This window comes from Malus sylvestris, chromosome 8 (genome assembly GCF_916048215.2).
Source record: "Malus sylvestris chromosome 8, drMalSylv7.2, whole genome shotgun sequence".
NCBI lineage: Eukaryota > Viridiplantae > Streptophyta > Magnoliopsida > Rosales > Rosaceae > Malus > Malus sylvestris.
Genome location: NC_062267.1, coordinates 27839592 through 27863305, shown reverse-complemented (window position 1 = coordinate 27863305; position 23714 = coordinate 27839592). Strand labels below are relative to the sequence as shown.

At 39.8% G+C, this 23714-nt stretch overlaps 1 protein-coding gene and 1 long non-coding RNA gene across 2 annotated transcripts; one reads left to right on the top strand and one right to left on the bottom strand.

The window, feature by feature from the left end:
* Positions 1 to 112: 112 nt before the first annotated feature.
* On the bottom strand, positions 113 to 2236 carry LOC126631163 (protein ROH1-like). The gene is made up of 2 exons (XM_050301319.1): positions 2012 to 2236; positions 113 to 1789 (listed from the first exon to the last, which is right to left on the bottom strand). Exon 2 carries the CDS (start codon positions 1640 to 1642, stop codon positions 446 to 448), a length of 1197 nt encoding a protein of 398 aa, XP_050157276.1. The 5' UTR covers positions 1643 to 1789; positions 2012 to 2236; the 3' UTR covers positions 113 to 445.
* Positions 2237 to 5154: 2918 nt separating this feature from the next.
* LOC126631036 (uncharacterized) lies at positions 5155 to 7740 on the top strand. The gene is made up of 2 exons (XR_007626212.1): positions 5155 to 5225; positions 6156 to 7740. It is a non-coding gene; the product is annotated as an uncharacterized LOC126631036 (long non-coding RNA).
* The last annotated feature ends 15974 nt before the right edge of the window (positions 7741 to 23714 follow it).

Sequence of the window (23714 nt, the reverse complement as noted above, 5' to 3'; positions counted from 1 at the left end):
TCACGATTTGATTTTCGAATTTGGTTTACCGATGTTGATCTGTTTTCGAATGTGATATACCGATGCTGATCAGTATTCGTTTTGATAAGTTCCGATTATGTGTTAGCTTCGATTGTATGTATGTAACTAAATTGGACTGAGTTATATATATCAAACGATCCGGAGCTACAACCAAACTGTAAGAATATTGCAAGGGACTTTTAGAACGTAACATATACAAACCAAACTGTGACATACATACCTCATTTTACCAAAAGTCCCAGAAACAAAGAATTACCATGTTGCTCGAGAAACCGAAGAGATTCTTTCACGGTGTTTGTTTAACCTCTGTATTGTTGCTGACCGATATACTTCTTCTCTCCTTGCAAACTCGGATATATGCAAAACAACGAATGTATTCGCAAATTTGTACATTTCTTGCTCCGTAGAAACTCTCTCTTTTAAGTTACTCCGGGTTGTTTGCGCGACTCAAAAGTTCGAGACCCTCAGTTCTGCAATTCATAATCCGACGGAATACTTCCCTGATTTGGCGTTCCAGCGGATCCAGTCCGTTCTTAAAACTTTCACAAATCGATGCTAGCTCCTGCAGTTCTTGCTCGACTTCCACTTTCTGTTCCTCTTTTAACGGGAACTGAACCAGATCCATCAAGTCTGTCATGTGGCGGGCACATCTCTCGACGTGATAAATCTCCCTCAGCAACCCGTGAGAGTTCTGGCGCTCTCGCTTCTTAGACTCCTCTATTATCCGTTCGTGAAGTGAGGATAACGGGATGCCCCAGGAGTACTGCGGCGGGATCGAAAAATGAGTGCTGATACCTCGATCCTGACATGGGATCGCAGCCACAAGAGACAACAAAACAAACGTGAGAACACAACTCATTGTGAAAACAGACCCTGCAAGACCATTTGTTGCAATAACCTCGTTTCCACGAGGTGCTACCAAGTTGCTTGCAATTGACTGAAGCTGCTTAGCTGCAGACCAAGAATGGGATATGCTCCACGAGTGAGAGCGGGAATGCCCAGTTGGATTCCCAGATGAGTGTTGGCGACGGCGAGCATCCTTTCTTGTGTTATTGTTACGCCCAAAAGACCAGTTGCGGTGAGAAAAAACAGACCCAGAGTCTCTTTCACCAAGCATTTCAAGTGCCAAATCCACCAAAGCCTTTCTTGCTCGACGGAACTGGCCCTCACAGAATGCCCTCTGGCGCGACTCCAAGGCACACAGAACAATCTCTAAATGCTTATGCCACGCACGAATCTTGTCAATCCCATCACGAGCAGCATTGCAAATGTCAAGTGCCTTCAAGCTCCTATCTAAGTATTCATCCGCCCAGTGGTCCAACGGTGGTTTAGAAACCTGCACCTTGTTTTTCAACAATAAAACCCTGAACTCGTCTTGGCAGCTAACAAAAACATCCAAAAGTTTCCGAATCCACGCAATGGAGAGCAATTCATCAGCACCAGCAGCTGACAAGTCATGAAACAGGTCCGTAACAAGTTTTTGAAAAGATTGAACCTCTAATTCCAGCTCACTCAACTCCTGATTAGCTTCTTCTGATTGAAATGGCTCTCGCCGGCTCCAAATCGAGCGACCAATCGAAGTCATAGGCGAAGAAGAACCCTGATTGTGCGTCGAAGGCATGGTGACAATGCCACAATATTCCAACACCAAACCCTTCTGAATACTCACACAACTCACAGATTTCACAAAACCAACAGAACCCCACCTCCAATTCAGCTAAATTCGATGCACCAAACCGCGAAAAATCGACAACATTTCAAAATCCACCTACAATTCATTCAGGTTTATCAGTTAAAAAACTCGCGAGTTTAAGCTTTTGTTCTTCCACCTTTACTCAAAACAAATGCAAAGAATTTGAAACCCTAACACAAAATCGAAGAACAAACCCACCTCTACAATGCAATAACACGAAAAACCCAGATCCAGAAAATCTCAGGAGGCAAAGGATCGAAATTTTAAATTCTGAGAAGTGAAAGAAAAGAAAAGTACCTTTGGTTTTGCTTGGAAGGGAGGCTCAGAACTCAGAAGCTCAACTCTCAACGCTCTCCAGGAATGTTTTTGTTGAGAATAATTGAAGACAGACAGGCAGACATGTGAGCGCCTACTGAGTCACTGACTCGGACTCGGACAAACAATATAAACAGTGGATCTTCACAGCTCAGCCCTCTCGCTTCGCTTCCTTCGAAACCCAAAATCCAGGAGCGACAGATGCGGAAATATATTTTAAGAACAAAACAAAAGGAAAATTTGACAAGTCGATGACGTGTCTGAAAAATCACGTGTATTTCTGAAATGTACGTACGCAAGTTGTGTAACAAGTATTATATACGAATTTACTGATTACGAATGCAAGTGATACTTTGACATGTATTTCACGAATTGTCAAAATACGCTTTTGAAAGGTTTAAACGAAAACTATAAAAATTGTTTGAAAACTTTGAGTTTTAACGATAAGGAAAAAATAAAGAGTAAAGTGAATGGTACCATGATTAATTTTTTAGTGTAAAAATGTGGTTTTCGTTAAAGTAAACAATACCGGCAACTTTTCGTTAAAGTTTCATATTTTTAACTACGCTTGTTGGAATTCGATTTCAATCTCACTTTGTCCCTGAAACTCAAAAGCCGACATTTTACTTCTTGAAACTCGATTTTGATTAAACTTTGTCACTTAAAACTCAAAAGTCGATATTTTACTCTCTAAAACTTGATTTTGATCCACTAAACTTATAATGATTAAGTTGAAGTGTGATCCTAGTTGATAGAAGTATATGCAGCTTGTGTTCTTTGGGCCATTATCACGTAGATTTGTTTAATTAGCCGTTTAAGTGGAAGAGACGTGATAGACGACGCAAGTCAGAGTTCATGATTTTTGGGTAGCTAATTTGGGGTCGGATTCTTTCTTTTTCAAACTTCTCTTATTTTATTTGAACGGTTACAATTAAATTACGTCAACATCTATGTTGACTTTTTTATAAAGGGACAAAAAAAGAGAGTGAGAGAGGAGGAGAGCAATGAGTAGGAGATTTGGAGTGGAGAGAATTTTACTCCGGCTAACTCGGTTGCGGGTTAGGCCCATGAATGGGCCAAGAGTTATGGAGTTATTGCTCCCCATCGGGTGACCATGATGGGTTGCCTTGTTTAAATAGTGACTCGTTTGGAACTACTTTTAGAATGGTTGAATTTTTTTTTTCTTTTTTCGTGAACATGTTTTTGGAATCAATATTTAGTAAAAATGTAAATGAATCACGGAAATATACTTGAAGTGCTTCCTACTAAAAGCGGATAACTGGTGCTTCTTGCAGGAAAAGTGTTTTCGAAACCCAGTAACATTTTCTCTAAAATCACTTTCAAACGAACCATATATCATGTTAAGGTTAAAAGACTTCTTATGATGATCGTAATTTGAGCTATCACATAACATACCTCATTAAGTGTTTCTTGCATAATTGGTGCTTTTTGCAGGAAAAGTATATTCGAAACCCAATAAATTTTTCTCTAAAATCACTTTCAGATATTTTAAAAACACTTTCAAGAGAGCCATATATCATGTAAAGGGTAAAAGACTTTTCTTATGATGACCTGTAAATTGAGGTGTCACATGACATGAGAGATTTTTCAGTGTGATCGGTACACGGGGTGGTACATCACGTGTCATTATACAAATGGTGGAATATGTGTGCTAAAAAGTTAATAACTTAAAAAATAAAATTTCTCACAACTTCTATTAAAACATGTGGTGCACTATTTATATTCCCGTCACAATTAAAAATTTCTCCTCATTAAATGTATCCTTCCCGTGGAGATTTGAGAATCAAAATGGTCAATAGCCACCTCCTTGAATCCATAGGATAATTTTTGTAAAATATTGGGCTTTTAATATGGGTTGAAACATCCATAATTAAAAAAAAAAATTAATGTTGCAATCATATTTAGAATATGAATGTGATTGTGTAAATCCTAGTAGATATAGGAATGTATCTTATTTTTCTATTAGGAGTTGATTACCTATTATGTCACAGCCCGTTCCAAAATATTACATTCGTGGCTGTGAATGGACGAAATTGCCCTTAAGAAATACTAAGTATGTGAAGCTCAAGTTGATAATTATCTAGGTTCCTAAGTTTTGAAAATAAAATGGAATTTATTAAGGATGGAACTTAGATTTTTAGGTTAAAATTTTGTGGTTTGGAGTTGGGGATTGGAAAAGGACCACGAGGGATCCCCACATCCCTCAATCCTCTCCCTATTTTCTGCATATTGTCTCTCTCTCTCTTCCCTCACGACTCTCTCACTCTCTCTGTTACTCTTCTTCTCCGTTCGAACAAACCAACCACAAAACAACCCTAAACTTCTACCAACGACGGAGTTAAGACCACCATCAAACTCCTAGAACCTCCACGATCACGATGGTATCCATTTCAGGTAAGTTTTGCTTCGGAAAAACCCTAGTTTCAAAGTTCCCGTGAAGAGCACTGTTCATGATCTTCGAATTGACTTTGTTTTAGGTGAAACCAAGCTCACAGTGAGCTTAAGGAAGTCCCAAGGAAGCTCGGAGTGCTTCGTTGGCATGAATTGGACGTCGGGATCACCTAGTTCGAAGGTAGGCCGATTTCTTGAATTTTTGAAAGTTTGATCCCGTTGTTTTTAGGCCCTAAAACTAGTCCAACGTGAAAGTAGATGTTTAGGGCTTCAAATTGGTGTAAAATTCGAGAAATTTGGATGAAAAACGAAGGAGAATAGTGGATTTGAAATATTCCCCAGTTTCCGGTGACCGGAGTCCGGCGAGGGACGACCGGAGAAGAAGAAGGAATAATCCGTTATATTTAACGGAATATTCCTAACGGCAGTAACGGAAAAAGGTTAAGTTAACGGAATATTCCTGACGGCGTCAATTGACACCGTCAGTGTGCTTGGCACGTGGCCGCGCGTGGGGGGCGCGTAGGTCCGTGCCACGTCAGGCGCGTGGGGGCGCGTGAGGACTCCAAAAAATTATTTTAAAAATATGGGGATGATCCTGAGGTTATGTAGGTCACAGTGGTATATTCATATACCCAATTTGAGCAATTTATGAGGAGTTATTAGCTAAGAGTGGGATTGTGCGTTAAATAACGTCAATTTGTTACTTCTCGTATAGGCGAGGATTCTACGGACGTTGGGCATGGCTAAGGGAGGCTCAGGGACCTTCGACACGTCGATGTATTCTGTGAGTGGGCAGTTTTGTTTTCCGTATACATATATACTTACCGTTTTCCCAGAAATTGAAAATGCATGAAATTATGCTTTAAATGAAAATGTATAAAAGTATATGAGATATATTAGTTGAAATGCCATGCATAGAAGTATGCGAAAAGTATATAGAATTATACGAAAAATGTGAATTGAGATGCCATGCATAAAAGTATATGAAAAGTATATAGAAATGTGAATCGAATTGCCATGCATGAAATGATATGAAAAGTATGAATTGAGATATGATGCATATGAATGAATGGTGCGGCGGACGCACATGTGAGTATCAGGTGAGTATTTAATTACTGTTATGATGATGTTGATGTATATTGAGCTCAAATCCTGCACCATGGTTTAGTGCTTATAGTATTCACCGCATCGCACGCTCGCCTTGGATCCAAGTAGATGCTGGTCGCACAGTCCACGCGGAGTGGGTGCGACGGGCCAGTCGAAGAGTGTTAGTGAGATTTCGACTGGTGGGTGACCTTAGATTATGTGCACAGATGATTGATGAGAGAAGCACTAGAGCGTAACCTATGTGCAGAAGGCCGTACAGGTCATAGAGGTGACTCCGGCAGAGTGAGAGTGATAGATTTTGAGCTCTAGGTTCAACCGTGCAGGGCTATTAGAGGGCCTCCGGTTGATTACTTCTTGCACCTGATATAATTACTGTTGATGCATTCATACTTAACTGTTGAATTCCGATATGGCATGGCATATTTGTACTGAAAAATGTTGAGTTAATGAATTGAAGTATTGAGAATATATATGTATATTTATATTTTACATTTCTGGGAAAGTATACAGGTTTTACGGAGAGGGGTTATAACGTTTTGAGAAATGTTTGGATTTGGAAAAGAATTGTTTTACTGACCCACTCAATTTTGGTTTTGCGCCCCTCCAGGTTCAGGAATCACAAAGGTGTGGTGACTACGAGGAATTCGACGGTGTTCTGACAGATTGGACAAAATTAGGACTCACCTTCGGGTGTATCAACTTATAAATTGTATCTTAAAGCTTCCGTACTGTGCAAATGGTTACGTCACTCTCACGTGACGGCCAGCATGCCCTCCTTCGGGACGGGGTGTGTCAGTTGGTATCAGAGCATGGTTGCAATCTTGGACATTTTGAGAAGTTCTAGTGAATTCTGTCAGAACTACACCGCCTCGTAGCAAGCCATTTAGTTAGAGGAATTTAGTCTCCCTAATATAGCGGTTTAGGGAAAACTATTATTATGGTGATTCAGTCTATTATAAAAAGGGACATTTTAAGACGGGTTATGAGTCGAATTTGAATCACCTTATGAAATGATGAACCTGAGGGAGCGAAGTAACGGTTTAACCATTTGGAAAAGATGTTTCAGATTATGCAAGTCAAAGGAATCTTCCTTCTGACAGGGGGTCGAGACGACTACCTGGTTTTGGGTATGAAATTGTATCCTGGTGGAAACAGGAGTATGATTTGTTGTCATCGGAGGAACAGCCGATTTAAAATTGTTTAAGGACTTGTTTAAGGAAAAGTTTATCCCTCCGGCATTTATCGATGGTAGTAAGCAAGAGTTTGCAAATGTGAATTAAGGAAGTTGACGATAAATGAATATTATAGAAAGTTTTCAGACTTGCCTCGTTCCATCCAGATATTGTTGTTAATTTGGTGGAGGTGTTATGTTGTTTTAAGCTGGGTGGCAAAAAGGGAAGTGGTATTTTGGGTGACCACTATCCATTGTAGTTCTTATCAGGAGTATGCTAGATGTTGTTGAGCCTTGAGGACTCTGAGAACATGAGCAACGAGAATAAAGAAGAATAAGAAAAGAATGGGAATCAAAAGAAGACGATAAAGTTAATGATTCGTCATATCAAGGATATAGAAAAATTCAGAGCTTCGAAAGAAGTGAAGCTAGAGTTAATTCTTCCAGCTGAGGTTTTAATGTCGCTGGTCAGAGTAAAAGTGATGGATATACTGGTAATCCCAGATATTTGAGACAAGGTGTCTCGAGTAAAGGAAATGTACCTTGTGCAGCAGGTACAAAATTAACACTTTGGGAAGTGTGAAATTAATGAATGTGTTTATGTGAACAGAGGGGACACAGAATTGTGAATCGTCCCTAGAATCAGTTGTACTCAACAATTTTCCATGATATCATAGTGTCGATTCAGCAGAGTTATGGATTTAGTAGTTTGGTCGGATTGACCGTGAGTACAGAGAGGTTTGATGAGTTATATGTTCAGCCGTACAGACCATGAGAAGTGGATTCGACTGACACATGAGAAATTGGTGAGTTATAGGCTCGGCCGTACCGACCACGCGGAGTGGATCCGGCCGACGTATTATTGAGATAAGAGTTGAATCAGCCGTATTGGTCATTCTAGTTGACTTCGGCTGATATATTTCTTATTATGTATGTTATTACCTAGAGAGTAGTAAATAAATGTAGTTGAGACGAGTGTATGTATTTTGCATTGAGTGACAAAATAGTAATGTTATATCTTTGAGAGTGGTTGCCTACTTGTCGAGACAACGATGATTTATCAGTATTGCGGGCTGCAGACCGTAATATTAATAACTCATTCGTGGATTCGTTAAGCAAGCAAACCGGTAGGTTATTTTATGTTAGTGTTGTACTTAATTAGAATGTTCAGTATTATTAAAGTATGTATTGTGTCGGTTAAATTATTTCCATTAGATTGGTTGGTTATAATTGTGACTAAATGGATTATTACGGGAAACCAGTCACTTTCCATCGATCTGGATGACCAGAGATTACTTTTGTAAGTATGCAAAGTGGATTGAGTCAAACCGTTATTTATGCTGTGAGAGCAAAGAGATTGTTTTCGAAAGGCTGTCAAAAAAATACTTAGCTCATGTGGTGCTAAATGATGTTGTTTGGAGTAGTGTGAATAATGTCAAAAGAGTTAGACTTTTCTTGATGTCTTCCCTGAAAGTATACCTGGATTGTCTTCAAGCAGAGATATGAGGTTCATTATTGATTTGTTGCCAGGTATAAATTTATATTGGAGATCAGTTCATGATGAGTTAAGGGAATTGGAAATTCAGTTGAAAGAATTGGTTGATAAAAGTTTCATTCAACCTAGTACAACGCTTTGGGGGAGCCCCAATTCGTTGGTGAGGAAGAAAATGGATTTTAAGGCTATGCATTGATTATAGATAATGGAATCGGGTAACGAATGAGAACCGTTATCCATTGTGGTGTATTGACGCTCATTTGATCAGTTCAAAGGTGCTTGTATATTTTCAAAGATTGACTTGAAGTCTGTTTATTATCAATTGAAGATTATGAGTAACGTTGATCATAAGATGGTTTTCTGGACTTGTTATAGTCTTTATGAAGTTTGGTGATGCTATATGGATAATCATGCTGTTTTATGAGTTATTGGATGAAGTATTCCAGTAATGCCTTGATAAATAGATTTCATTTTCATTGAAGATATTCTGGCATATTCTGAGCCAGAGCAGAGCATGTAAACGTATTAAGTCGGTGAAGCAAAGATTGAGAGAACGTTGGTTGTATGCTAAATAGCAAATGCTAAAGTTAGATGAATCAGGTGGCATTCTGAGATTTGTTATATATTCTTAAGGTATTCAAGTGAATCCTTAAAAGATAGCAGAAATTGAGGAATTGGAACAACCACGAGCTGTAATTGAGATTCGGAATTTCTTAGCTTACCAGGCTATCTTGGATGGTTGTGAAAGAGTTTTTAGTCATTGCTTTGTCATTGACGAGACTGTTGAGAAAAGAGGTTATGTATGAGTGGGAAGGAAATTGTGAGCAAAGGATTCAACAACTGAAGTATTTCCTCACTCATGCACGTATTTTGGTATTCCCAGAGAATAGTGGTAATCATAAATTTTTAGTGATGTTTCTTGAATGGTATTGGAGGCATGTTGATGCAAATGTTAAGGTGATTGCATACGTTTCACGATAAATGGAACCTCATGAGATGAATTACCCTACGGGTGACTTGGAAGTCACGATTACCATTCTTGCTGTGAAGTTATGAAGGCATTATATTTGGTAAGAATGCAAGATTTTTACGAATCCAAAAAGTCTTCAATATCCATTACTCGGAAGGATTTTGATCTGAGGTAGCGAAGGTAATTGAATTGTTTAATGTATATGATTGTACGACCAGGGTGATCGTAAAATTGTTCTAGCTGATACACTTGGTGAAAAGATTGCAGTAAGATTAATGTCTGGCACGTTGCCAAGAGTATCATCTTGTGGATTGAAAACCAACGGAAGAAAAGTTAAGAATGAAAGATCGAGAAGAAGTTATACTTGTTAATTTTCAAGTTAGGCCTGTTTGGTAAGGTCGTACTCGAAACTTAAATGTTTGACGAGGAAATTTAAGAATTAACCAAGGCAGAGAAAGAAAGGAAAAAGAATGAGTACATGATTCGTGAATCAAATGGTATGTGGATACAAGGAAACAAAAAGTATGTGCCTAATGCTAAGGATTTAAAGTAAGCAATTTTGGACGAAGTACATTGTTTAACTTCTGCAATATTCCAAAAGTAATAAGATTTATCATACCATTCGACAGTTTTATTTGGTCAGCAGATTGAGGCAGAAAGAGATAAACCTTTGGATTGAGATAACTATTTTCTGTTTCGCAGTGGAAATGGAAAGATATTACTTTGGATTATGTGTACAAGTTTCCTTGTACATAGGATGGTTATGATCGAATTTGAAGTGATAGTTGGTCAATGTACCAAGTTAGTACAATTACTCCAGTGCTGAGTAATAACTTTTTCCCAGACAGGACAACGGTACTTATTTGTTTTATGGAAAGAGAATTGGATTACGGAACTGCTGAGTTTCTTAAGTATGTTGGGTGCGCAGTTTCCGAAATAACGCCATAGGGTCCCTGAAGCGTGTCGTGTGAATGAAATGCTTCTGAATAGAGAAAGATTCGATCAAGAAAGAGTTTTAGTAGACCCTGAGACTATGGATGAGTCTCCTCAAAGTATTCAGGTGATTAAGTTAACCTGAAGTAACCAGGAATGGCAAAAGAGATCAACAGATAGATATGCCACTAATCGAGTGTGTAAGGTAAATGGTTTGATATTTTTGGAATTTCACCATGAACAGAAATAGTAAGATTCAGAAAGGAAGACAAGATAAGTCTTGAACACACCAGTCCGTTTTGATCACTAAAGGAATCAATAAAGTTGCATACAAGTGGTGATGTCTTCAGAATTGGCTAAGGCACATAATGTATTTTGGGTTCGATACGTTGTCACTAGGTGGCAGATTCGTCACATGAGATTCTGGTGCAACTATTGAGAATTAAATTGGATTCGACTTGATAAGGAACCAATGACGACTTTGGATTGGAAAAAGAAGGTCCTGAGAATTAAGATAGAGTAAATGGTAAAAGTTTTGTGAAGGAATTATTCAGTGGAAGAAAATTACGCGGGAGAAAGAGAATCGGATGAAAGAGACTTACCGAGTTTGGTATGAGTATTGATGGGTTGATTGGTGGCTGGAATTTCGGGGACGAAATTCTATAAGGAGGGGAGATTGTCACAGCCCGTTCCAAAATATTACATTCGTGGCTGTGAATGGACGAAATTGCCCTTAAGAAATACTAAGTATGTGAAGCTCAAGTTGATAATTATCTAGGTTCCTAAGTTTTGAAAATAAAATGGAATTTATTAAGGATGGAACTTAGATTTTTAGGTTAAAATTTTGTGGTTTGGAGTTGGGGATTGGAAAAGGACCACGAGGGATCCCCACATCCCTCAATCCTCTCCCTATTTTCTGCATACTGTCTCTCTCTCTCTTCCCTCACGACTCTCTCACTCTCTCTGTTACTCTTCTTCTCCGTTCGAACAAACCAACCACAAAACAACCCTAAACTTCTACCAACGACGGAGTTAAGACCACTATCAAACTCCTGGAACCTCCACGATCACGATGGTATCCATTTCAGGTAAGTTTTGCTTCGGAAAAACCCTAGTTTCAAAGTTCCCGTGAAGAGCACTGTTCATGATCTTCGAATTGACTTTGTTTTAGGTGAAACCAAGCTCACAGTGAGCTTAAGGAAGTCCCAAGGAAGCTCGGAGTGCTTCGTTGGCATGAATTGGACGTCGGGATCACCTAGTTCGAAGGTAGGCCGATTTCTTGAATTTTTGAAAGTTTGATCCCGTTGTTTTTAGGCCCTAAAACTAGTCCAACGTGAAAGTAGATGTTTAGGGCTTCAAATTGGTGTAAAATTCGAGAAATTTGGATGAAAAACGAAGGAGAATAGTGGATTTGAAATATTCCCCAGTTTCCGGTGACCGGAGTCCGGCGAGGGACGACCGGAGAAGAAGAAGGAATAATCCGTTATATTTAACGGAATATTCCTAACGGCAGTAACGGAAAAAGGTTAAGTTAACGGAATATTCCTGACGGCGTCAATTGACACCGTCAGTGTGCTTGGCACGTGGCCGCGCGTGGGGGGCGCGTAGGTCCGTGCCACGTCAGGCGCGTGGGGGCGCGTGAGGACTCCAAAAAATTATTTTAAAAATATGGGGATGATCCTGAGGTTATGTAGGTCACAGTGGTATATTCATATACCCAATTTGAGCAATTTATGAGGAGTTATTAGCTAAGAGTGGGATTGTGCGTTAAATAACGTCAATTTGTTACTTCTCGTATAGGCGAGGATTATACGGACGTTGGGCATGGCTAAGGGAGGCTCAGGGACCTTCGACACGTCGATGTATTCTGTGAGTGGGCAGTTTTGTTTTCCGTATACATATATACTTACCGTTTTCCCAGAAATTGAAAATGCATGAAATTATGCTTTAAATGAAAATGTATAAAAGTATATGAGATATATTAGTTGAAATGCCATGCATAGAAGTATGCGAAAAGTATATAGAATTATACGAAAAATGTGAATTGAGATGCCATGCATAAAAGTATATGAAAAGTATATAGAAATGTGAATCGAATTGCCATGCATGAAATGATATGAAAAGTATGAATTGAGATATGATGCATATGAATGAATGGTGCGGCGGACGCACAGGTGAGTATTTAATTACTGTTATGATGATGTTGATGTATATTGAGCTCAAATCCTGCACCATGGTTTAGTGCTTATAGTATTCACCGCATCGCACGCTCGCCTTGGATCCAAGTAGATGCTGGTCGCACAGTCCACGCGGAGTGGGTGCGACGGGCCAGTCGAAGAGTGTTAGTGAGATTTCGACTGGTGGGTGACCTTAGATTATGTGCACAGATGATTGATGAGAGAAGCACTAGAGCGTAACCTATGTGCAGAAGGCCGTACAGGTCACAGAGGTGACTCCGGCAGAGTGAGAGTGATAGACTTTGAGCTCTAGGTTCAACCGTGCAGGGCTATTAGAGGGCCTCCGGTTGATTACTTCTTGCACCTGATATAATTACTGTTGATGCATTCATACTTAACTGTTGAATTCCGATATGGCATGGCATATTTGTACTGAAAAATGTTGAGTTAATGAATTGAAGTATTGAGAATATATATGTATATTTATATTTTACATTTCTGGGAAAGTATACAGGTTTTACGGAGAGGGGTTATAACGTTTTGAGAAATGTTTGGATTTGGAAAAGAATTGTTTTACTGACCCACTCAATTTTGGTTTTGCGCCCCTCCAGGTTCAGGAATCACAAAGGTGTGGTGACTACGAGGAATTCGACGGTGTTCTGACAGATTGGACAAAATTAGGACTCACCTTCGGGTGTATCAACTTATAAATTGTATCTTAAAGCTTCCGTACTGTGCAAATGGTTACGTCACTCTCACGTGACGGCCAGCATGCCCTCCTTCGGGACGGGGTGTGTCATATTAAATGTTGTAATCCTAAAGGGAAAGGTTTTGGCCTATCCTACTACTATAAATAAAGGCACAATGGGGTGATATGAGCACACCTCACAATTAAATCACTCTCTCATCTCTCTAATTGATGCCGACCCTCTCTCTCTCTAAACCCTAAGATCGTTCAATCAAATAGGCCTACAACACGTTATCAGCACGTTCTTGCCAGAAGCTGAGGAATTGACGGATCGTAGGAGTAGGCTATCATCCACAAAATTCAATGGCTTATATTTGTTTTCTGCTAATTAGGTACACTTAAAATAAAAGAAGATATTTGAAATGTCCACGAAGCATGAAAACATTCCCCATGATATATAAACCCCACTATGTTTATATTTTCCTTACGATATATATATATATATATATATATATATATATATATATATATATATATTGTATATGTTTATATATTTGTCAATATATATATTTGTTTCATGCATTACACAATTATATTTGCTATGTGGAATATGTGAGTCAAAGTATATTCATAAATTAGAAGCAAATAGGGTTTTTTCAACCTTAGATTCGAAAAAAAAAAACAAAATTGGGTGATTTATTGCGGCACCACTGTGCCTCGACACCCCGGACCACTTGCGCAACCTTCTGGGCTTGCTACTCCCTCTCGGACATAACCAAGCCTCGACTTGGGTTCCCTGTCACATGGGCCTGAAAGCCCTGGTCCACCCAAGCCCAAACTCGCATGCCAGAAGCATGTTGGGCTTGTTCCCAGACATGGGCATACAGCCCCAGTTCTTGGTTTCGGCCCACGCCACAGCTTGCTGGGCTTTGTTTTAGCCCCGACCCGCATAACAAGCAGCCAACCCATGTGGCTGGGTTCACCTTTACGGCCCAAACTAAACCTAACTTAGCTAAGGTTTCTTGCGACACACTCAGGTCAGCCCCGTGCTGGGCCTAAGTCTCTTGCGCCTTTTTGTTTCCAACCCGGCCCGTGGCCTACAGCCCACCTCCAAGCCCTTTTGCTCACGGCACCCAGCCCTATTTTTTTGGGCTATGGTATTTTTGACCCAATGCTATTATTTTATTATTATTTTGTTTCTACAATCGACCCCGTATGGCCCAATTTATTGAATTAATTAAAAGTGACCTGCAATCCATTAATCTGATAATGAATCCAAAATTATTAACCTGAAGATCACTTTTGAACATTAACGATTCAATAATTTATTTTTATACTTTGAACCGTTGACATACTTTCATAGTAACGAATCTCTCACACTTGAGTTCCCAAAGAAACTCAAACCCACTGTATTTAAATTAGTATATTGCATTCTGTGTTTCTTGTAGAAACCTTTCATTATGAACTAATTGTTCATAAAACTAAATTGAACCTATAGTTTCAAATTTAGTGCCTTGAAACCCGAAGTTTTCATTCAAAACATACCACATGAAACCTGTAGTTTTCATGCATAAATTAAACTAATATATGTCTATATAACCTGTATGTTCAACGATATATGTCTATAGCTTACCATATGATTAATCACGTTTTTTCCCTCCATTTGAGGGACATGTCGAACTTGAACAAGCTCGATTTCTTTGCTCTAGAAGTCTCCAGAAGAAACTATATGAAGTGGGTTCAAGACATGAAGCTCCATCTCACTGCAAAGGGTATTAGAGCCACCATCGAGGCACCCGTCGCCGACAAACTTGTTGACTAAGCTTAGAAGGCTAATGCAATGATCTTCATTTAAAGACACATCCATGATGCACCGCAAAATGAGTACTTCGCTAAGGAGGACCCACGCACCCTCTAGCTTGCTCTGGCCGACAGTTTCGATCACTAAAAAGACATATACTTGCCTGAAGCAAGACACGACTGACAGCACATTCACTTCTAGGACTTTAAGTCTATGAATGAATACAACTCTAAAGTTTGTAGAATCCGTTCACTGCTGAAATTTTGCAAAGTGGAACTAATCGAATCAGATCTCTTGGAGAATACCTATTCGACATTCCATGCTACCAATATTGTCCTGCAGCAACAATATAGGGCACATAAATTCACCAAGTTTTCGGATTTGATCTTTGTTTTACTTCTCACTGAAAAGTAGAACCAGCTTTTAATGAAGAATCATCAAGCTCGACCCACTGTCTCGAACGCCACACTTGAAGTGCATGCGACCAATTCTAGAAGCCATAAACGACGAAAGAATTGTCATGGCCGTGGCAATGGGCAACAAGCCCCACCACGGGCCCAAGGTCAACAGAGTGCTGCACCTAAGGGAGGAAATGTGACCCAACAACGTTCACCACTTGCCTATAAGGCCTCAAACTTCAAGAACAAGGGCAAATATCTCGTTCAGCCTGCTTCTACTGAACTAGACATTTCTACCGCTGTGGATCAAGGGATCATTGGTCATGCGTATACCAAGCTTCCCCTAAGGCTATTGCCAAGTATCATTCCTGTCGTGAGTCTAACTTTGCACATGTGGATCATCCGAAAGATGCAACTACATCAATGGAGATATCAGATTTTTAGGAGGCGTCAGCTTTTATGGATGAATAAATTAGACATGTTTTTAGGGTGTTTATCCCAAGTGGCCGAACCCACTAGGAGTGGCCGACCCTTTTCCCCCCTATTTTTCTAGGTTTATGGTTTAATTTTGAACAATTTTTCTAAGTATTTGAAATAATTTGTTTGGTTTTGGTTTGCTTTGAATTATGGATTGTTATTTGAATAGATATTATTTTCTTGAATTGCTTAATTGAATGAATGGACTTATATTTATGCATGTGACCAATTCAATCAATTTATTTCTAGGTATGTCTAGTGGGGAAGTTAGTTGTCTAGCATATAATGCAACCACGCACACCATCTTGCGTGAACGACACTATTTTACTAACTTAATACCCAAGAAAGCTCATTTGAAAACTCTCTCAAGCCCATCCAACCTAATTGAAGGATACAGAAAGGCACGTATCATGTTGTCCAATGGTACTATCTTAACCATTAAGGAGGCACTCTATTCTTCACGTTCCGGAAGAACGTTGCTGAGTTATAGAGATATTCGAGATAGTCAATATCATATTGAAACCACTGAAGATAATGTTTCTGAATTTCTTTGTATCACCTCGTACGAATATGGCTAGAAGCGTATTCAAGAGAAGTTGGAACGTCTGCCGAGTGGGTTGTACATCACAACCATTCATGGCATAGAAGCCCACAGTGTGGCCTGAGTTCAAGGACACTTTGTTGCTTTGGCATGACCGTTTAGGACATCCTAGACGTGACATGATGCGATGTATCCTTAAATCTTCACATGGGCATTGGTTACATCCTTATGTTGGACTCCCGCCATGCAAAGTGTGTTTTTAAGGGAAGTTGAATACCCAACCCTCACATACAAAGATCATTCACGACGCCCCTAAGTTTCTACAGAGGATTCAATGAGACATTTGTGGACCTATCCAACCAACTTGCAGACTATTAAGATACTTTATGGTGTTGGTTGATGCATCGACACGATGGTCACATGTTTGCTTGTTATTCACACACAATGCTGCGTTTGCTAAACTCCTAGCTCAAATAATTAAGCTAAGAGCTCACCACCCTGATTATCCGATTAAGTCAATTCGACTGGATAACGCTGGAGAGTTTACGTTATAGACTTTTGACTATTATTGCATGTCAGTAGGGATTGATGTGGAACATCTTCTACCCTATATTCACACCCAAAACGGCATGCAGAAGTTATCATAAAACGCCTTCAATTGATAGCTCGGACTTTGGTTATGAGAACCAAACTGCCGGTATCTGCCTGGGGCTATACAATATTACATGCAGCTATGTTAGTCCGTCTTAGGCCCACCGCTACCTAACCACATTCACCGTTACAATTGGTCACTGGATATGAGCCTAACATATTGCATTTATGGGTGTTTGGGTGCGCCATTTATGTGCCAATAGCGCCGCCACTACGTACCAAAATGGTTCTTCAGAGAAAAATAGGAATCTATGTCGGTTATGATTTGCCATCAATTGTTCGCTACTTAGAACCCTTGACATGAGATCTCTTTACCGCATGTTTTGTGGATTGTCACTTTGATGAGACAGTTTTCCCGTCGTTAGGAGGAGATAAACATGCTAACATTCCTGTAGAACGCCGCGAATTGTCGTGGTATACTCTCACTATGTCTCATTTAGATCCTCACACTGCCCAGTCTGAAACTGAGGTGCGACATATTATAGATCTTCAGAGCATTGCTCAAAGCATGCCGAATGCTTTTAATAATCTAGCAAAGGCGACAAGATCACATATACCCGTTGTAAACACACTTGTAAGGATAGATGTACTCCGCGTACATAAACAACCCGCCTGGGAAGGCTGGACCGTCCCCCAAGGTGGGGAGGCCGCACCTTCCACGCGACAAGGTACATTGGCAGCTAGCTAATCATCTGTTCCGACCCTAAAGCGTGGCAAACCCCTTGGTTCAAATGATTCACAACCTCGGAAGAAGAAAATGGCATAAACTAGTAACCCTTGTTTGAATCTGACCATCACTCACTCATCTGTTCCAACGCATGAGGTTATTCTAAATTACAGTAATGCTTCAGACGAAATATGCCGGCCTCCCGAGAATCGTGAGATTTCGATCCACTATGTAGTATTAGATGAGGTTTGGAATAGGAATGAGATGATTGTCGATGATGCATTTGCGTACTCAGTAGCTACTGGCATCATGCTTAGTGATGACATTGAACCACGCTCCGTCGATAACATTGGTCAAATTGGAAACAAGCAATCCAGGTCGAACTCAATTCGTTCGCAAACGTAAAATGTTTGGACCTATCATTTCTACACCACCATGCGCGAAGCCCGTTAGCTACAAGTGGGTTTTCATGAGGAAGCGTAATGAGAAGAATGAAATAATGCGATACAAAGCACCCTTCGTAGCGCAAGGCTTCTCTCAGCGCTCTGGGATTGATTACGAGGAGACGTATTCCCCCGTAATGGACGTTATAACATTCCGCTACCTTATCAGTTTGGTAGTTTCTGAAAAACTGAATATGTAGCTTGTGGACGTGATAACCGCGTATCTCTATGGGGATCTAGATACAGAAATATACATGAAAGTTCTAGAATGACTTCCATATAATTAGGTTGAAGAGGTAACTCTATGGATTGAAACAATCCGGGCGGATGTGGTATAACCGTTTGAGTAAATATTTGACAAGTCAAGGTTATGTGAACAATGAATTATGCCCATGCGTGTTCATAAATAAGTCACATTCCGGATTTGCAATCGTTGCAGTTTATGTTGATGACATGAACCTCATCGAGACTCTCGCAGAACTTGAGGAAATTGCTACACACTTGAAATAGGAATTTGAGATGAAGGATTTTGGGAAAACTTGATATTGTCTCGGCCTGGAGATCGAGCATTGTTTGGATAGAATCCTAGTACATTAATTGAACTACACCCAAAAGGTATTGTGACGTTTTAATGAGGATAAAGCGAAACCTTCGAGTACACCTATGGTCTTTCGGACTTTAGATGCTAAACGAGATCCCTTCTGTCCAAATGAGGATGAGGAAGAGATTTTGAAACCTGAAGTTCCATACCTAAGTAGGCTTTATTGTACTTGGCTCAGTGCACTAGACCAGACATCTCATTCGCTGTTAATCTTTTGGCAAGATACAGCAATGAGCCCACACGCAGGCACTAGAATGGTGTTAAAGAAATTTTCCGCTACCGTAAGAGTACTACGGATTTTGGCTTATTCTATACCCTTGAATCTTCAAGTGTTGCCGCTCCCTATAGTTCTCGAATTGATTCTCGCCTTGTTGGTTACGCATATGCTGGATATCTGTCTGACCCATATAGGGCACGTTCTCAAATGGGTTATGTCTTTACCGTTGGAGACACCGCTATATCTTGGAGGTCTACCAAGCTAACGCTAGTTGCAACTTTGTCGAACCATGCTAAGATTCTCGCCCTACATGAAGCATCACGTGAATAATTTTGGCTTAGAGAAATTATGGAACATATTCGAAACACTAATGGTCTTACATCAGTCGTTGACTTTCCTAGACGATCTTTGAAGATAAATCAGGATGTATCGAGCAGTTAAAGAAGGGATACATCAAGGGAGACAACACCAAGCACATAACGCCGAAGTTCTTTTACTCACACCAATAGCAGTAGTATCAGAACATTGAAGTCAAGCAAATCCGTTCACTAACAAACTTGCTGATCTCTTCACCAAGTCGTTGCCTAAGTCTACTTTTCAGAAGCTCATCCAAGGAATCGGTATGCATAATGTCACGCCCCGATCCCGACATACGTTCAAGATCGACACGTGATGTCACCAAGTATCCGTATCTCTAACATACTCCGCCTCCGAGATATGCACAAACACAACTCACAATCCAACTACATAGTAATTTTTCGTACACTTTATGGCTGCATCTAACCTCCTTATTAGATTGCCTACGTACCCTACATAGGGATCAAAGTTCATCATTCACTACCCATCTACATTTACCACAGTACGTTCAAGCCTAAAGATATAACACTCATCAATCAATCATTAGAACTTTACAAGTATGGAAGTAATAGATTCAGGGCTACATAACAATCCAATATGACAATCAACATTTCCACTTCATCCATCATATAAATCACTATGTTTTCAACATGAAACCTTAATCCACAACTTGTAACATATCCAATAACCAATAAAGCACAATATTATTCTCAAGCCACATTAAGCAACGAGACTAATCATAATAATAATAATCATATCCCACATCATTCCACAATCATTCTAATTAATCAATCCTAAAAATCAAAGAAGCATGATATCAACATTTACTATGTTATTCAATCAATAAGGTCTCATATCAATTCACAAATTTTAATAAAGGATTCCTACATAATTCCCCACCTAGATTCCAATTACTAACATGATAAGTCTAATTTATACACAATGTCTACTATGAACAATTCATATTCACTCGATTCTAAGGTCGGACTACCTTTATGGAAATGGGCAAAAGTAGGGATTCCAGACCACTCAATAGAATCCAACCAAAATACCAAGCGACCTCTTGTAATCTCTTCAGACCTGACATCTGTACAATCAGTGCCTACACCATGGGAATGGTGCCTCGACATTAAGAACTCGGATAGGCTACGAAGCTCGTGTGAGTGACAATAATACAAAATTTGTGATAATAATAATAAAATCAGCCATCAATCACAGCTTATAAACCTCGAAGATAAATCATTCGCAAGAAATCAATGTCGAGTCTCTGAAATCTCTGAATGAGTCACCCAGACATCCATCGGCTTTTCTAAATCAAAATACAAGGTTCCCAAAACTATAGTTCACGAAAACACTAAAAACTAGGGCTAGAGCGACGCAGTTCGACCAAAACCTACATAAGTAAACAAACAGGAAGTGGCCCCCCCATAATGGATTAACCAAGCAGAGCCACCCCTAAGTAACCATGTGGGTAGTGACCCCCCATCGCAGATTAACCAAGCAGAGTCACTCCCACGAATCTGTTAGGCAGTGATCACCCATCGTGGATTAACCAAGAATAAGTAAAAAAAGAAAAAAAGAAGGGAGGGGTAGGGATTAGTTACAGATATTTGATTGTATCTCTAATCTTCTTCCCCATTCCCATATCAATAAGAAAACCCTTGGGCTTGTTAGCCAGGAACTTGTTCAGAAATACTATAATGAAAGGAACATAGGAGTTTGTCGCTAGGTATTTGACCAAATAGGATCGTCCAGTTCCTATAGAACCTATCACTAAAATACCCCTAGAGAGGGATAGGGCTAAGCGGAGCGAAAAGGGTTTTCCATGAGATGGGAAATGAAAACTATTAGCCCCACAGGAGGTTTGGGATGTAGCGCAATTTGGTAGCGCGTTTGTTTTGGGTACAAAATGTCACGGGTTCAAATCCTGTCATCCCTACCTATTACTTATCTTCTGAGCAGTAACGAGGGATCAATTGAGATCAATTAATAAAATTGTACATACATAATTAAATAAATATTAAGTATGTATGGCCATAAGGATCGCCCATCACGGATTAACCAAGCATAATCCATAAATAATATGGTCCCCTATTGCAAATTAACCAAGCAGGACCACTAGTGACCCCCCATCGCGGATTAACCAAGCAAGGTCAAGATAACCAAGTAGGTAGTGACCCCCCATCAGGGATTAACCAAGCAGAGTCACTTTTACAAAACTGTTAGGCAGTGATCACCCATCACGGATTAACCAAGCATGATCACTCCTAAGTATACATGGCCATAAGGATCGCCCATCACTGATTAACCAAGCACGATCCATAAATAATATGGTCCCCCATCGTGAATTAACCAAGCAGGACCATTCATGTACCACTGCTACATGGTGCAAACTTGGTGTCACCTAACCCCATGACACTAGTGTAGCGGTCCTCTACTAGCCCTCGCATTTCTCAACATTTCAAATATATATTTTCAAACACATTTCATAACCATTTCAATAAGCAAGTCACATAACATTTCATAAAGTAGATCAATGGTAAAACTTTATAAAAATAATCGTTTAGCATAAAACATAATTTAGAAATCCATGATGTATCAACAAAGTATACTAGCAAGAAAGTTTTCAGGGTAATAACTAGATCACATATATTAAAATCACTCACCGAGATAAGCCGCAAAGGCTCACTGAGCTTCTATTAATACTAATTTTAACTTTATAAACGATTCGAGACATGCGTCAAACGAGAAGGACACGTCACCACAATGAGCCCATCAAGTTCCATGAAATCTCAACCACACTCTACGATAGCTGACACATTAGAAGAACTCGGACTAGTTGACTAAAGAGCCAATTGTCGATCAAGGTCGATAGTAGGGTCTGTAACCCTAGAAATCTAAACCGAAAGATCCGCCTATCATATTTCTGATCCGTAACTTCCCAAAATAAACATTACACTCTAGAACCACATACTAAAATTTCATTATGAACCACATACTAAAATTGCCAAATGAAGATGGGGTCAATAATTAATTTTACTAACTTAGAAATCCAATTCGGGAAGATCTGTATATTGGATTCCTTATCCGTCAGTTCCAGCTATCCTCAACTATTATTTTCTATAACGCATTAAAGTTTGGTGACGATCCAACGGTCGAATCGTCGATTCAAATTTTGATCAAGTGATGTATCATAATGAAACTAAGTTCAAACAATCAAACCACTTCATATGGATTTCAATTATGAATTCAGGGCATCTAATTGGACTTAGAAAGACATCGTCGGCCCACTGGCCATGCACCGCGGGTGGCGGTTGGCCGCTCCGACTCGCCGAAAAATTCAACTATTTCAAAAAATTACCAAATTTTACAGGCAAGTAGATCTCAGTGATTGGAGCAAGTTTCATACCTGTGGGCAAGTCTAATTGGGCCGGGAAAAGCTCCAATTTCACTCAAACTTGTCGAAAACCTTAAGATGGGTGTTCTTCGATTCGACTTCCTCAATCTTCCAACGCCCCTAAAACTAATTGGGTCTTGTTCCTGGGTCCAATAGGAGTTGATTAAGGGTGGTGGTGGGTGGTGAGACTCACCGAAACGGTGGAATCGCTGTCAAAACTTCATGGGTCACCCGCATTGTTTTACACGGTTTTGGACCTAAACACCCTCAAGTTTTGGTGGAAATGGAAGATGGGAGATGGTGGAAGAGGTTGCAGGTGATGGATAGTTGAATTTCACCTGAAAAAAATGGTGGAAGTGGCCGGAAACCATTCCGGGTTGGCGCCGGTAAATGGGTCCACGGGAATGGAAGGGAAAAATCCCAATTGTTTTTTTGGTAAATTACATAGTAACCCCTCAGGTTTGAGGTCTATTACAACCCTATACAACATCTTTAAAACATTTCACTTTCATATCTCATGTACTATTTTATTTCAAAATAATACATCTGTTACATTTTCCATCTATTGATCCGTTAAACACTGATGTGGCTACCACATTTGTGCCACGTGGCTGCCAAATGTGTGGCACGCGGCAAATATATATTTTTTTAATTTAAAAAAAAAAACCTAAATCTTCATCTCCTCCTCCTCCATCTTCATTTTCTTCCCCTTGCAACCCAGAAAAAAAAAACCCATATGTTCGTCTTCTCCCCCTCCTCCTCCCCTCTCATCTCCCCCATCTTCATATTCTTCCCCCGACCCTCGTACCTGCAACCCAGAAAAAAAAAAACCCAGATCTCGTCTGCCGCCATTGTCGGGTTCGTGAGGTGAAAATTGGAGGAATGGGTGTGGATTTAAGGAGGGGTGTGTAGGGGAGGGAAGAGGGTGGATGCGGGTGCGAGGGTGGTGAAATTGTGGGACATTCCATAAGCTTATTATTCCCATAAAACCAAAACATTTTGCATCCATAAAATTAACTTTCAAATACACAAATCAATCAATCAATCAATGGCAGACCAAACAAGAATTGACGAGCAAAAGAAAAATGGATTAGATCTAACAGAGGAGGGAGATCAAAAACACCTTTGGATTTGAGAATGGAGAGGATCTTGAGGCTGCGAGGAGGAACATTTGGAAGGCCG